This window comes from Aquila chrysaetos, chromosome 4, assembly GCF_900496995.4.
Source record: "Aquila chrysaetos chrysaetos chromosome 4, bAquChr1.4, whole genome shotgun sequence".
NCBI lineage: Eukaryota > Metazoa > Chordata > Aves > Accipitriformes > Accipitridae > Aquila > Aquila chrysaetos.
In genome coordinates this window covers 64,118,955-64,134,209 of record NC_044007.1, presented here as the reverse complement: position 1 = coordinate 64,134,209, position 15,255 = coordinate 64,118,955, and the positions used below count along the sequence as shown (strand labels likewise).

At 40.3% G+C, this 15,255-nt stretch overlaps 1 protein-coding gene across 2 annotated transcripts; it reads left to right on the top strand.

Moving 5' to 3' along the window:
- The first annotated feature begins 321 nt into the window (after positions 1–321).
- Positions 322–14,874, top strand: LOC115340473 (cytochrome b5). Of its 2 annotated transcripts, XM_030012130.2 has the most exons (5): positions 327–572; positions 8,466–8,594; positions 10,259–10,288; positions 12,871–12,905; positions 13,769–14,874. In XM_030012130.2, the coding sequence occupies exons 1-5, from the start codon at positions 429–431 to the stop codon at positions 13,845–13,847; spliced, it is 417 nt and encodes a 138-aa protein (XP_029867990.1). In that variant the 5' UTR covers positions 327–428; the 3' UTR covers positions 13,848–14,874. The 2 variants fall into 2 exon arrangements, with proteins under 2 accessions (XP_040978898.1, XP_029867990.1); XM_041122964.1 differs by lacking the exon at positions 12,871–12,905 and having other exon boundaries at positions 322–572.
- Positions 14,875–15,255: the final 381 nt, after the last annotated feature.

The following is a 15,255-nucleotide window of genomic DNA, read 5'->3' as shown; positions in this document are numbered from 1 at the left end:
CTGCCGGTTCGGAGCTCGGTGACGGCCCGTAAGACGCCGGCGGGCGCCATCCGGCCGGCGCTCGCTCCTCAGCCGCCAGCCCCGGCGGGACCCCGCGCGGCACGTGACCAGCGGCTGGTCACGTGGAGGGCGCCGCTTACGCCCGCGGCGGTGGGCGGGGGGAGAGGGCGGGGCACGAGGCCGCCGACCGACCTCACAAGTCCCTCCCCCCGCGGGCGACCCCGGTCGCCAGCCCGACGCCTTCTTTGAAAGGCATTTGGCTTCGCCAATGAGTAAGCCGGCGAGGAGGGGGCGGGCGGCGAGGAGGGGGCGGTGGCGGGCGGTGATAGGCTTGCGGCTGGGCGCCAGTCGGCGGGCGCGCGTGGGAGCGGGGCTATAGCCTGCTGAGGAGCCGGCGGGGCGGCGGCTGCCGTAGTGGCGTGGGGGACATGGTGGGCTCCAGCGAGGCCGGGGGCGAGCCGTGGCGGGGCCGGTACTACCGGCTGGAGGAGGTGCAGAAGCACAACAACAGCCAGAGCACCTGGATCATCCTGCACCACCGCATCTACGATGTCACCAAGTTTCTGGACGAGGTGGGTGCCCCGGGGAGGCTGAAGGAGAGGCGCGGGCGGCGGGGGGGGGGAACGCCGCGGGAGCCCCGTGGGGCGGTTGCAAGCCTGCCGGCCGAACCCCCGGACCGCGGGGGAGGCCGCTGTGGGGGCGGCGCAGTAGGGTGCCGCTCCCGGCCGGTCGCGATAGTGCCCTTTGAGAAGCAGTCGTGTGAGGGCCACGGGCCTTGCCGTGGGGGCGGCGGGAGCGGGCTCCGGGCAGGAAAAACCCGAGTGTGCCGAGCGCGCTGCCCCCCCCCCCCCCCCCCCCCCCCCCGCGTGTAATCTGCTGCTGGGAACTGTTTTCTGCCTTTGCCTGCCTTTAAACTTTCTGACGTCGTAGAAACCCCAGTTCCCCAAAGGCATCGTGCTCTTACTGCTGTCCGGACACGCTCGGCGCTGGTGCTGCGAAGCTGCAAAAGCTCCAACTCTTAGTAGAGTACAGCGGTCGGGTTGAATGCTTTTGGTTGTTGGGTTGGGTTCCGCCCCCCCCCCCCCCTCCCCAGTTAACGATTAATGCTTTTGATCACTTGATGATGATGAGCAATTGATGTAATCATTGGTAGTCATGGTTAATAAAGAAGCGGTTTAGTTATTGGACTAAAACATTCTTCTGTGGAGATGCAGAAATGCAACTGCTGAGCAATTTTTTTTCAGTATTAAATGTAGCTAGGATTTATGAGTGATATTTTGAATTTTCTCTCTCGCTCCCATTATTCCTAATCTGTAAAGATCTAGCATCCAATTAAAAAGTGTTATGGTAGACTTACATTAATTTCTTTGAGAGTATAGTGTAGATTGGTAGTGACGTGACAGAATTCAAGCCTTGGTAGTTCTGTAGCCCCAACTTCATTTTTGTGATTGTAAACACTTGAAATTCAAAGTATAAATCGAGCATTTTGCAAATAAGAGGTCGACAAGAGGTTTTTCAAAGGCGGTGTTGACAGAGGTGGTAGTATTTTGTTCTTAAGCTGTGTGCCAGCACGAGCTGTTTGGCTTTTCAGCAAGGTGGATTGTGAAACTGATCTACTGACTCTTTCTTGATTATTTTTTCATCTAGCTCTGTCCCTGGTCTGGTTCATCCTTCAGTTATGGAAATATTTGTTTAGTTTAGTTATGCAGGCAAGGCCAGTTTAATTATAGAAGCCCTGGAGGAGAATGCAGTTTTTCATGCAGCCTGAGAAGTTGAAGTAGCTGTTCTTGGAAACTTGATCAGTTTTGGCTGATACATATTTGTATAAGCACTTCCAGATGGGGGGGTGAGGAGGGTATTCTTCCCCCCCCCCCCCCCCCCCCCCCCAAACCCCAAAGCCCCTTGTAAACACAAGCCAAGAAAAAAACACGCTTGACAAAACATCCAGAATCTAATGAGCTTTTGGATTTTAGTTGCACAAACAAGCTGACAGCCTCTTCTTTCAGTGTGTGTGATGAAATTGGTAAATATTAAGAGTTACTACCTTGTGCAAATTTCTCCAAGAAAGCCTTCATTTCAGGACAACGTTGCTAATTCAGCAGCTTATCAAAAGAATCAGTTTGTCTGGAAGCAGTGACATAGTTGTTTCTTGGACAACTGTGGGGTGTCTGATGCACTCTGGTACACATGGGTCAAATTTTGGCCTCACACTAAACAGCTTTCAATAGAATATGGCTGGTTGTGGAGCTGAAGTTTCTGGGTCATGTTCTGAAATAGGAAATGAATTGAGATTGGATAACTATTTTCAACAAAGTATCTAAATAAAGCTATACTCCTAAGGAAAGTTCTTGGATATTGTCCTGTTCATTGTGTTAGTGATTTTTGGGATGAAACCCTTGGATTAAAATATTTCATAGGAGTCTTTTTTTTCCTTTTTTTGAATGCTTCTGATACCTGTTAATTTATCAAGTAAGTTGCTAATTCTTCTGACACTGTCAGAGACCCTGAGGCATTTACATGTGACAGATGAGGAGAAATTGGAGCTAGCCTCTTGCTGGTGCGTTCTGGATTATGGTAAATGCTTCTCTGAAACGGGGATTACGTTAGCTGTTTCAGTAGCATTATTGGTTAAACTCAGTTTTACTTCTTGCATTTCCTTGCAGGAGTAGAAGAGCTTAAAATATTTCAAGAATTAAATGTAAGCTATTAAAATAAGTCCAATAGTATTAAAGAAGATACACTGCTAAAGCATCACCTCATTCCTGCTCTTCCCAAGTAGCAAATAAATAAAAGTGTCAGTTTACTAGGGAGTGAAGAACTGGGAATGGAAGCTGACTTCACCAGTCCCATTTCTTAATTTGACAAGCAATCTTTCCAGCCACTGCATTCACCTATGGAAATATTTTCTTATTGATTATGAAGTTAAACTTTATGGTGCTCCAGTGCTAAAGACACCCTGGATGCTCTCATGCCTAGTAAGTGAAAGTATGCTGCTGCCTTTCACTTCATTACAGTAATTAAAGGGTGTATTGCCTCTGTCTAGCTGTTGTCTCTTCATAAAGCTTGTAGTTGTTTAGTGAAACTTGTTTGGTTTTTGGGAACCATCAACCTCTGTGAACACTTGATTTAAGTTAGATAGTAAATGGACTGGGGGTGGTGATGTGTATGTGTTGGGGGTGATGAGGCTGAAAAGGAGTGGAGGCATCACACAGTGTGACCATATTGGCTTTGTTTTCTAAGGACAAGGCTTAAAAAAGATCATTTGAAATACAGATGACATGCTGGAGGAGGAAAGGATTGTGTATTTTGACACCTTATCCTAGGGGTTACTGAATACACAAGATTTCAGCAACTGCTTTTTCTATAATTCCTTTTTTAAATGGCAGATCTTAGGGAAACTTTATAACTTGAAGAAAATTCAGAAATATATATTCAATTATCAAAGTATATCCTCTAGGAGAGGAAATCAAGAGACCTCAGCTTTTGGAGTGCAGTGTCTGAAGGCCCTTGGCATGAAAGACTATTTCTGAGACCACAAACTTGTATATCCTCTTTTTCATTCAAAGGCTGTTGGACCTGTGTTACAGAAAATTTGGGAAACCTTTTCATAGTTTCAGGTCCTATGCCATTTAAGGGAAAATAGCTACTAGAAATGCATGTATACTCACAGCAGGATCTTATGGCTATATCTGTATTGCAGATAATTACATATGTGAATAATATGAAATGTCAATTAATGGATATGTTGATAATGCTCGCTAGTATTTCTCCATAGTTTAATAAAGCAATCGGACTAGTCAGGCTTTGACATCAATCTAATGAGCGAATCTATAAAAATAGAAATGAAATGATCAGTCTCTTGATCTACTTCCCATTGTGGTAGGAGTCCTCCCTATGGCTTTTGTGGCAACTTGGCTGGATTCCTTAAACTAGGCAGAGAAGCTAACAAGAATAGGAACATCTCTACCTGAGAGAAATTCCTTGTTCTGGAAACTAAGTATGGTATGCATTTAATATTCATCTAATACAGACTTTGTTTAGGTTACTTCAATTGGTGGTGGTCTCAAAATTTAGTGAAAACATTAATGGCCAATGAAAATGGGTTTTTCATAAGGTATGAACTTGTGCTTCAATAGCACTGTTTCTAAACAGAATGGACAGCTCCCACAACATGTGTTTTGTAATGCCGATCAAATAAAGTGTAGAAAAACAAATGTTGTTTTACTCTGTCAGAATGGAAAATGTTCTCTCCACTGTGTGGTGGTAAGTTATATTCATCCTGTATGATGATATTGTGGAGGAGTAGCATAATACCTTCCATGTTCAAAGTAGTGAATGGCTTACATTGAAAGGTGCTGGTACTAGCACATTTTGAAGTATGTCAATGTATGATGTGAATTCTTATTGCAGAAACTTGCAGTCTAAGGATTAAAACCAGTGTTATCACTTCCTTAAGCTCTGATGAAGCTTGCAGGAGGATTTGAAAATGCTTTGAAAAATAGCACTTCTTAGCATTCTTTTATGCCTGACACTGCAAGCTATAATTGTTTTGTAAGTGGGGAAATGGGTGCCCAGCTACTGGGCATTTCTTTTGCACTTCATCTAAAACCCTAATGATGGTTTTCAAAAATGCACTCTCATAAAGAGATCTACTCTCTTAGAGTCCTGAAATTTTACATGAGTACAGAATTCCTGTCCTGTAACTTAAATAGGTGATGGAAATAACTTTGGAGGACTCTTTTCAGACTACATGAAAGTGCCCTTAAACCAAACAAGCATTAGTCCATCTGTCTTGCACAATAAAGCTGAGGTTCTCTGGGTGTCTCTGGCTCTGTCGCTGCCCCTTTCTGCTTCTCATTCCCTGTAGCGCAGAAAGTGAAACTCAAATCTATAAGGCTGCAACTGGTAGACACCTTTGCTAATCCCCCCAAAAGTTAAATTGGACCCTAGATTTGATTCCCCCATTATGGGAAGGGAGAGGTGGCAGGAACTGTGAATTAGGATAGTTATACTTTAATAGAGTCTTGAACTATGGCACTGAGAAAGTTGCATGACTGTAGCAAGGGGGAGAAGAGCTGATAGGCATTCAGGATGAAGTAATTGCAGACTTCTGACCCAGATAAAGCAAATAACCTGTTAAACTCACTGCTCTCATCTAAAACTTTCTAATGTGCTGCTGTCAGGAAGTAATCTATGCTATGTACTAGTGCTGGCTCTGTACAGATATCTGTTATGCCACTAACTTAGATATCTATGTTATTATATTGGGAATGTCCTAGGAATGAGCTAGACTAGCTTAATTTATCAGCAAAAGCTTTTTCATTTCCCTCGAACCACAAGTTGACCTGCAAAAACACTTCATTTATTTGTATTAGCAGGATTTCACTTTAGGAGTCACTATGTATATTGTCTTGTGGGCTTTCCAGTTCCAGAGTCTATCCAGAGGCTCTTCATTAAAGTAGAAATTCTGGTAGCAAGCTTTGTTTACCAGGCAGAAGTGTGAACAAAGGTCCTGTATAAACAAACTCTGAGAAACTCATTGAACTGTGGAAAATGCTCAGCTTTTGATGGAAAAGTTACTTCTTGCCCTCTGTGAGACATTACAGTTGCTCCCTTTCATTAGGGGAGGTGAAATTTTTTCATTAATTACTTGTATTACGTGCTAGTTGTTTGCAGAAAGCTTGTAAGTTTGCATCTTCAAGCACAGGTGCCATCTAAAAGGAAAGTGTTTAGTTTCAAAGCACTTTTATGTATGTCTAGTAGGTTACTGGTAACATCACCTGCTAGATGGCTTAATTTGAGAACCATGTGTGATTCTTTCTACCTTAGTCTTGCTGATGTGAGGGGAAAAATACTACCAGTTTTCCAGCTGTGGTGGCGAAGGTCAGCGTGAGTTTGTCCCCTTCAGCTGTTGTGTGATAGCCACTGGTAGTGGTCACTATGTTGACACTAACAATGTGGTTTTGTAGACAGACAGATCAGTTATTAATTAGACCAAAAGCTAGTTCTACAGATAAGAGCTGGAGTCCCTCAGTGAAGCTGCCCATATAGCTACACAATTGCTTTGTAGTGGCCCAAGGGAGGGATTTGAGAACAAATTAGTATATGATCATTCTGTAGTCAGCAACCTACAGATAGTTCGTTAAAGTACTCAGTGAAATAGTTTTAATGTATATGCATTATACTGGTAGGTATCCACTTGTTTGGTTGACTGGTGAATTTTGGGGGGGAACTAGTGTAAACCATGTGATCTTGGTGACTTCCTGGAGTAACTGGTGTTTTATCTACTTGTACATGCTGCTAGTGCTTTATGGGTAGTTTAACTTTGCCTGTTGCTACTTGTTGATGTCTTGTTTGTTAAGCATGTTTTCTGAGGAGTTTTGCCACCTTCTCTGTTGAAGATGCCACATTTTTCTATTTTGGGGAGTGCAACTCTATAGCATGGTATTAAAAAACCAAACCAAAACAAAGCCTCAAACCCGAACCCCATGTTGCTGGAGGAATTCTTTGAAGACTTAGTTGTGGCAGTATCTGGGAGAGCCTGTTAGATCCAAGTTCAGCTTCTTAAATGTGCTACACATTTCAAGGCACTGAACTTGAGTGATCCCTCAACTTTTGTCCAGTCTTTTCCCTGAATAATTACTAGAATGGACTCAAGGGCAGGATTTTGGTGAGCACGGCATATTTGCACTTGCTAGAATGGACTAAAGGGCAGGATTTTGGTAAGCACAGCATATTTGCACGTCTGCTTGCATAATCTTTACTCTGCATGCACTTTTTTAATCTTTTTTTGCTCAGCTGCTGTGCCTAATCTCTTCATCAATTGCTTAATCTTGCTTTGCTTAGTCACGGTAGGGATCCCTTACCCTTCTAGCAGTGCTATCTTGCCTCTTTTAAAAAAAAAGTGTTGGGTTGCGTTTTTTGGTGGTTTTGTTTGTTGGGTTTTTTTTTTAATGCAACTTTCTTAATCTGTTAAAATAAATGTCTGCCTTGAATGCAAAGATTCAAGTTTTGGAGTTCTGGTACTGCTGGAAACTGGTAGTAATAGTGTCTTCCTGATCTGTATGAACAAGTCTTAGTTTTGTTGGAAGAGGAGGATTGATAGGAGATTACTATGGTGGATTTGAAGTAAATGCTAACCTGAATTGCCTAGACTAACAGAAATGTTTATGCCATTTCTTTAATCTACTGTCTAAGCATAGCCTTTCTGTTCAGCTATGCTCCAGGCAAGATGACCCTAAATAGTAGAAATTTTGCCTATTTTCATAATTTTAGATCTTGTAGTCAGAAGCATTAAAAATGGAATTGAGGCTCCAAAGCCTTGTTTCCTCTGTCACTGGTAAAGTGTTAAACTTATTTCATGGTTGCCTTAGTCCAAGGCAGTAGTACTAAAGTGTTTTCAACTTGCCTACCTAATAATTCCCAGTGTTTATGTAGTAATTTCCTACTTAAAAGTTGAGTGGTGAGTTTTTATGGCATGTTACTTGGCTTCAAGTTACTTATTCATATAACAGATGAGAAAATTCACTGAACTAGAAGATGTGATATATCTTGCAGTAGGTACAGAGTTACTTGATGGATGGAAATGTGGAACTGCATGCAATCCCAAAAGTACATCTTGAGGAAGAATAAAAGTCAATGGAGAACAGGTATTTAGGTTAAGGGAATGGTGGTGAATTGAGGTATTAGGAGACATGGGAGATGACTTCTTTACATCTCAAGGGTTTTATCAGTAATGTGGTTTTGGGATTCCATAATCTGCTGAAACAGAATTGCTATTCTAGTGTCTTGTATGAGCTTTCAGTTGTGCTTAAATAGTTCCAGAGTAGCTGGCTTACTAGATAATTATACAGTAATTTCTTTTGGAAAGGACCCTTGAAGGCTATCTAGTCCAACCCCCCGCTCAAACTTGGATTAACTTGAAGGTCAGGTTCCTTAGCACCTTGTGTAGGCAACCTCAAATGGTGGAGATTCTGCGTGCTCCCTTGCCAACTTGTTTCAGTGCTTGATTGCTCTTCTTGTGAATAGCTTTTTTGTTAAATCTACCTGGAATGTTCTTGCTCAACTTATACCTTTTGGCTTTTATCCTTTTGCTGTATAAAGCATTGTTTGGATAAAAATATAAATTTCCTGCAGAAGTGAGAGCATGGAATGTACTTTTAGATAATAGTTGGGCTATAAAAGACTGACTGATTCCATAATGTTCTAAATGCTTTAGTTGCTAGGGGTAATGCCTCTTACTGCTCCATTGCTGATGGAGTAGAGAGTTAGCTTCCTTGGTTTTGGCTTCAGAGAGTACATAAAGCTCTCTAGTTATTCAGAGAGGCTTATATTTGCTCTAAGAAGGCTAGCACCTGGTTTTGCAATGACAATTTATTTATTTTTAGAAATGTAGAAATTAAGAATTTCCATTTTTAGAATGTTTAATGGTTTTCAATAACAAATGCAACTATTAAACGTTGCAGCACCCAGGTGGTGAAGAAGTCCTCAGGGAGCAAGCTGGGGGAGATGCTACTGAGAACTTTGAAGATGTTGGCCATTCCACAGATGCAAGGACACTGTCAGAAGACTTTATTATTGGGGAACTTCATCCGGTGAGTACGTGAGAGTACCAGTACTGGCTGTTGACTGTAGTGTTTTTGCATCTAGTTGTTTCTCTGGTAATTTACCTCAAAATAAAGGAGAGCTGCTAGTTTGGTTGGATGTCAGCCTTGCAGCTGTTTGTGGATGGACCTGGGCTGGAGATAGGTTCCCCCAATGTGAAGGGATTTGATTAGTGTAGCATAAGGATTGTCACATCTAAAAGTTTGCTGCTTTGAAATATTTTACAGCTTAGTTCTTGATAAACTGAATATGGAATCATGCCATTTCTGGTGCACCCTGTGAGCTTTATAATGAGACTCTATAACCCCTGATGGTGATATGTGAGAATGTCTAGGCCTTTTCTTCTGTCGATATGCAGAGTGATTACTAAGAGCCACTTTCATAATTGTAAATATTTATGCCAGGCTTCCATCTGGATCTCAAAGTACAATCTTGGCTCTTCGTATGTATGTTTAGAAAACAGCTACTGTAAGCATTGTACTTCTAATTTGGTGCTCTGTCTTCCCCCTCTCTGGCTTACCTGGTTTTGAGCTGTATCAGTGTTCCCTACTTGTAGCTGTCAGGGTTGTTTATGATCAGTTCCCACTGGATCATCTGTCACTTCCTCTTTTCTATACTGTCCTTAAGGTTTCCTGTACTTCTAACAAGCACCTTTCTGCTGTCTCAAGTTTTGAAGGATTTATTTCTAGCTACAGAGCTACTGCCTTGGCTTCCTTCAGATAGGCCTTATTTAAGCTCTCCTGCATCTTAATAGTTGAAAACTGGTTGTTAGTGGTTTAGGCTAATAGTGTGCCCATCTGCTCTACTTTACTGCCCATCCCTGCCTCTGCTCTCTTCCTCTTCTATCTGTTTTGTGTATGTTTTGTCTTGCATTTGGGGTAAATATCACTGTCTTGAGTAGCATATTTCACAGTAAGATTCCTGATCTTGTATCTGTCTTAGGTCCTCTCTTGATAAATATTAGTAGTGTAGCTTCTCCTAATATGAAATAATTGAGCTCTGATGCATGTTTGTTAACATTGCAGGCTTGTTGTCTATTTCAGATGGCAGTTGATGCCAGTAAAGTTATTTAACCTGGCTACCAGTCCAGTTCTTCTTTGTTTGATAAGTGCCTGTTTTCATTTGATATGAAACAAACAGCATGATAATTTAATGTACAATTACAGCACTGTCAAGATTATATACTGTTGGGCTTTTTTTTGTAACGAATGTGACCTTTTCAAGTAAAACTGCATGAGGTTTTGGAAGATCCATAGAATTTGGGACCTTTGCACTGGACATTGGACCAAACCTAGTTAGAAGACTTTGCCCAATAATACGAGTAGACTAATATGGTTGCAATCAGTGTATAAGCTAAGGTTATGTGTACTGTTTAGAGACAAAGGAAACGCAAAAACATGGGCACAAGAAATAATGAAATATGTTGGAGACTCAGGTTTCTTGTCTTTATTGTATACTGGGAAGTATTATTTAAGGAAGTGATCTTGTTGATGGTACAAAATCATACACTGACATCTATGCTCTTGCAAGTCTGTTTCCTAGGTAAAAAAAAGGTATACATCAACAGAATAAACTGCAAACTGAATTTAGTGATAAATGGTTTTTTTGAATGCTTTGGGTTTTTTTTGTCTAAATGTTTCTTGTTTTCCTGCAGGATGATAGAGGGAAGCTTCAGAAACCAACAGTAAGTGTGTTTCTTGAAATGCCACATTGTTTCCCTTGGGCATTAAGGACAGTGTCTGTCTGTAAATGGTATACCCCCAGAGGCAAAAATAATTCAACTTGATTTAAGTGTCGTATTTCAGGTCATAAATCTCTTAAACCTGTTGATCTGGCTTCATATTATTCTTCCTGTTAGCTGTTCTTTTCTTTAATTTGTGTGGTTTCGAACCAAGAGGTTACTAAGTGTGATGGCATTACACTGTAGCAAAAAGGTAAGCCTAGAATCAGTCAATGGTTTTCTAGTATTCAGTTTAAGAAAAAAATTGGTTTATAGACAAAATGGATTAAACTAGTAGGTGTTTGTGGGGGAAAAAATGTGATGCTTAACAAGATATTGGTAACACTAGTAGATAGAGAATGTAGAGGCATTTGATTGCTGTACTATACATCAGTTATTTTGCAATTGTGAACCCTTTTCAAGGTGAAAATACTGTTTGATTCCTGACTTTCCGTAGATTTTGCTGAGTGTCCTGTCAATTCAGTATTGCACTTATTTTCTAATGTTTTTTTTCCTATCTTTAATAGAATAAAGTTGTGTTGGCACTCAACTATCAAACTCGTAAAATTCAGATGTCCCTTAAAGGAGCAAGTGCATCAGGGATTAATTTGTACAGTTGCTGGTGCTGAGTGTATAGAGGATATTTGCTCAGGTGTACCTAACAGTACGGCAGTGCACTTAGGAAATAGCTGAAGATTATTTTTAAATGCAGTGTAGTAGGAATAGGATCTTACTCCTGCTGTTTGAGAGATTACTTTTAAGAAACAATCACTTTTGTAGGGTCTTCCTATAATATGATGTAAATTGAAGGAAAGAGTAAAAAAAAAAAAACATATATATATACACACTGAAGTGTTTGCTATAGCAATTATTCATTTTATTATTAAGTACTGGAACTATTATACTAACAAAAAATAAGAAATGGAGTTGTGAGTGGAATTCAGAGCTTCTTCCCACTGAGAATAACATCTGCTATTCTGATTTCTTTTGAAATTCAGGGTAGTTTACACTCAAGTTGTAAGAGCAGCAGCCATCAATGCAACTGAGAAACAGACTGCCCAGTGCAAGTTGTAGTATACAATACCTTGATTAAGCTCACAGGAACTTAGTAAACTGAAGCACTTAGAACATTAGTTTGGCCAAAGTGTGGTCAGTTGGGAGTTAAGATGTATCCAAATGACTTTTTACTACATTCCTGTTTGGCTTATTCCCTTGTTTTAGTGCTGGTCATAGTTGTCTACAGGACATGTAGGTCATCCCTCCTTACAGAAGGAAGCTGGAGCACTTTCCTGCAGCAGGATGTGTGGGTCTAGCTGATAAGACAGTTTCACTTTAGGTTGCACTCTGGGTGGCTAACGTGACAGGTTAGCCCTGTGCCCTGGCTCTTCAGGAGCTGTCAGGCGGCCTTGTGTTTTCAAATGTCCTTCTCGTCCTTGCACTGTATTTAAAGTACCCTCAGTGTACATGTCCAGTGTCATAGTGTTTAAAAACAAGTTTTTATAAACAAGTTTTCATGAGCTGGGCTATATTTCTCTTGCTGTCTTGGTGTGAGGGGAAGCCATGCCCTGGCCCTGGATGTGGCAAGACTGTTGCAGAAGGTGTTAGGCTTGATAGTGTGGGCATAAGCTTTCCATGCTGTTTGGCTTTGGGATTAGTTTTTCATGGAGGTGTTCACAAAACCAATATAGTTGTAATCACTGAGTCTTATTCTTTTAAACATGGTATTTGTCACATGTAAACCTATGATGATTTGGGTGCTTGTAAAAGTAGTCTGTCTGAACCTATGAGAGCATGTTAGGAATCTTTTGCTTTTTAAATGAATTGCAAATATTCTGATGCTGAGGCAATTAATTTTTCAGTGATGGATCTTGTACCAGTAAATTTAAGTACAATTTTAATGCTTGGATCTTTTAGATGCACTTAGGGCCATGTGCAGTTAGTAGTATTCAAATTAATAAGTCTTCATATAAATTGTACCCAACTGGGATTTGATCTTGTAGTGCTGCTTTTTCTATGGATACTGAACAAGAAGTCCAAATAGGTATCAGAAAAAACTATAATAATTTGACTGCTTCTTACGCAGTCTGAAACACCACACTAAAAGACTGAGTTTAATAAGCCTTGTAGATGTAAATTAGTAGCTTTCTTCATTTAGGTTTGATATAAGAAATATTTGTGTATTAATTCAGAGTCTTTTCATTTAGATTTTAGGCAAGTAAGGGATCTTTGTCTTTTAGGTGACTAAAACTTTTTCAAATGTAACCTGAGGTTGAAGTTAGCTTCATGGAAAACTTGCAGCAAAATTCCTTGCAATGATATTTTTTTTTAAATAACTTGATGCAATGTTGACTACAGAAACTGCTGCTAGCTAGCTTCTAATACAACAGTCTGTTATAGGAATTCTGATGAAATGCTTTCCAAATGCAATGCACTGAGTTGTTTTTTAAATTAGTCCCACTTAATCAGTTTTGAGAAATTGAGGGGCTAGTTAAGATGGAGAGGGGTGTCTGCCTGATGTAAATATCTTTTTATGCTTTGCTTTCCAGGAAACTCTTATTACCACTGCTCAGTCTAATTCCAGGTATAGTATGACACCTGATGTCAAACTTGAAGTTCCTCATGATTATGTTTCTGAAGCTTAGGAAGCTGAATAGTTTCTATGTGCTGGAAGCTTAGATGTCAGAGGATGGTGCATGAAAATTTCTGTTCTACATAAAGTCCAAGTTGGCATCTATGTGTACCACTTTACAAGCATGTTAGCTTACTAGCTAGATTTTTTTTCTCACACTGATATGTATCAGTATCTACCAAATGGTTTATGTTGCACAAGCCTTCATTTCTGGAGATTTATCAGGTGAATAGAAGACACTTGGTGCCATTGCTGCCTTTTTTTTACTGATATGGATACCTCATTTTAAAAATTTGCTACAAATGCTGCATCTGAAGGAAACAAGAGGATTGTGTCTATAAGAAGGAAAATCCATCAGAATTTGGGGGGGGACCACTTTGTAACACCACTGAATCAAACTTTATATCCTGCTGACAATTGCCTATTGCTGAAAGCTCAGAGGCTGTTCCATGCCCCTCTGAGTGGGGAGCTTGGGTGCTTGAAAGTGTCATGTGATGCTGCTACTTAAATGTCTTTTGAATGAATGATATTCTGGGCAGCACGCCATGACTTTAAGGGTGTCTGGAGTCTTCTCTAGTAAGCAAACTTCTTGTAAGCTCTAGTACAAAGCCTTAACAGTACCAGCTTTTTAACTTGGCTAGAGTATTACTGGCCAGCCCAGGTGTTCTATTGCCCTAACTTTGAAGTATTTGTTGGAGTGGGGAGGAAGGACTTCTTTAAGCAAGGTCTTTTTTTTTTTTTTTTTTTTTTTTTTTTTTTTTTTAAACTTGCTGGTTGTCACTTCCTAAACTGCTGTTTCAAAAACTTGCTTCTAGTTCATGGTCCAACTGGGTGATCCCGGCAATAGCAGCAATTATTGTGGCCCTGATGTATCGTTCCTACATGTCAGAGTAAGCGCCTTACTGAGAACTAATGCAAGAAGAGACTGATCTGGGAGAGAATATAAGCAATCCTAACCCAATATGTTTCCGGAAAAAGCCTGGTGTTTGAAGAAAAATTCAACTTTTTCAGAAAACTGAACAATTCTTTTCTGCTGTGCACTTTTCTTAATGTTGCCTCCTTCTTTGCTGTTCTGAAGTGATAAAAAGGCAGCATTTCTCTTTTAGTATAACAATTTTATTCTCTAATGAATTATTTCATAACTGTATTGGTTTCTGTGTTAGAGTATTGTTTTGTATGTAACACTGATTCTGGTTATTTCTCTTTAATCTGTAATGGGGTCCATAGGACTCTCTTTACATATAAATTTTGCAGCTTTAAATGACTACCAAAACTGTACATGTATTTGTCCATGTACACAACTTCACTTAACTTAAAAAATACTGTTGTCTTCAATATAGTATGTTTGAATGAAATGCTAACTAAATGTAATAGAAAAAACTGAGTGGAGTAGTAGGTATAGGTGCCTGTAAGCAGTTGGGCCCTACTAATCAGGCTATAATGAGCTGATTGTCTTTCCTTTCCTCTTGACATCTGCTCTTACAGTTGTAGATGCTCCTCCTAGCAAACTGTTCTGTTTGGTTCCCGTTGAAAAATTCAGGGGAAATATGAAACCCAATGTTTGGCCCAATTATGTCTGTCTCAGTTTTGTGAAAAGTAGCTGTTTTTTGCAAAAAAAAAAAAAAAAAAAAAAGTAACTGCTACTAAATAATACTGTTCCTGCCAAGCACTCAGGTGACTCTAAGAATTTGTTCTGGAACTTTTAGACTCTTATAAATTCTTGAACTTTGTCATGTACATTGTAAGGGAAAAAATGATACATGGAAGCTGTTCCTGACTGTTCTGTGATGTGCTCCTTGGTGCTTTACTATGAAGAGATGACTATTTTCACTGCTAAATACAAGATAACTGAAAGTTTGCATTTTGTGGTGAACATTTTTAGTCATATGTAAATGATCATGAATAAAAGTTTAATTGCTTACTCTTGCTGGCTTAAATACATTCATTTCAAACTTTTTTTGAAGGCCTTGGAAGGCATGCTCTTGCATATTGGGACACTCCTCAGAAGTACCTGTTTGGTGCATGCTGAAAGTTGAGGTATGTCCCTTATGCAGGGAAGTAGCATGTAAAAAATAAGACGGTGTATTACGGAGCAGTTAGCATAGACAAATGTTTTCATCAGCGTGACCTCAGTACCAACTAGTGACTCTGCAGTGGTTTGGCCCTGCAAGCTCTGCCACCCTGACATTCACCAGGACTCAAAAGACTATGCCAAGGGCTGCTTCTTGGCAGCACCAGGGAAGATGCATGAAGTTTAGGCTCTGTGTCAAGTCAAATCAAATTGAAAGATAGTACACTGTAA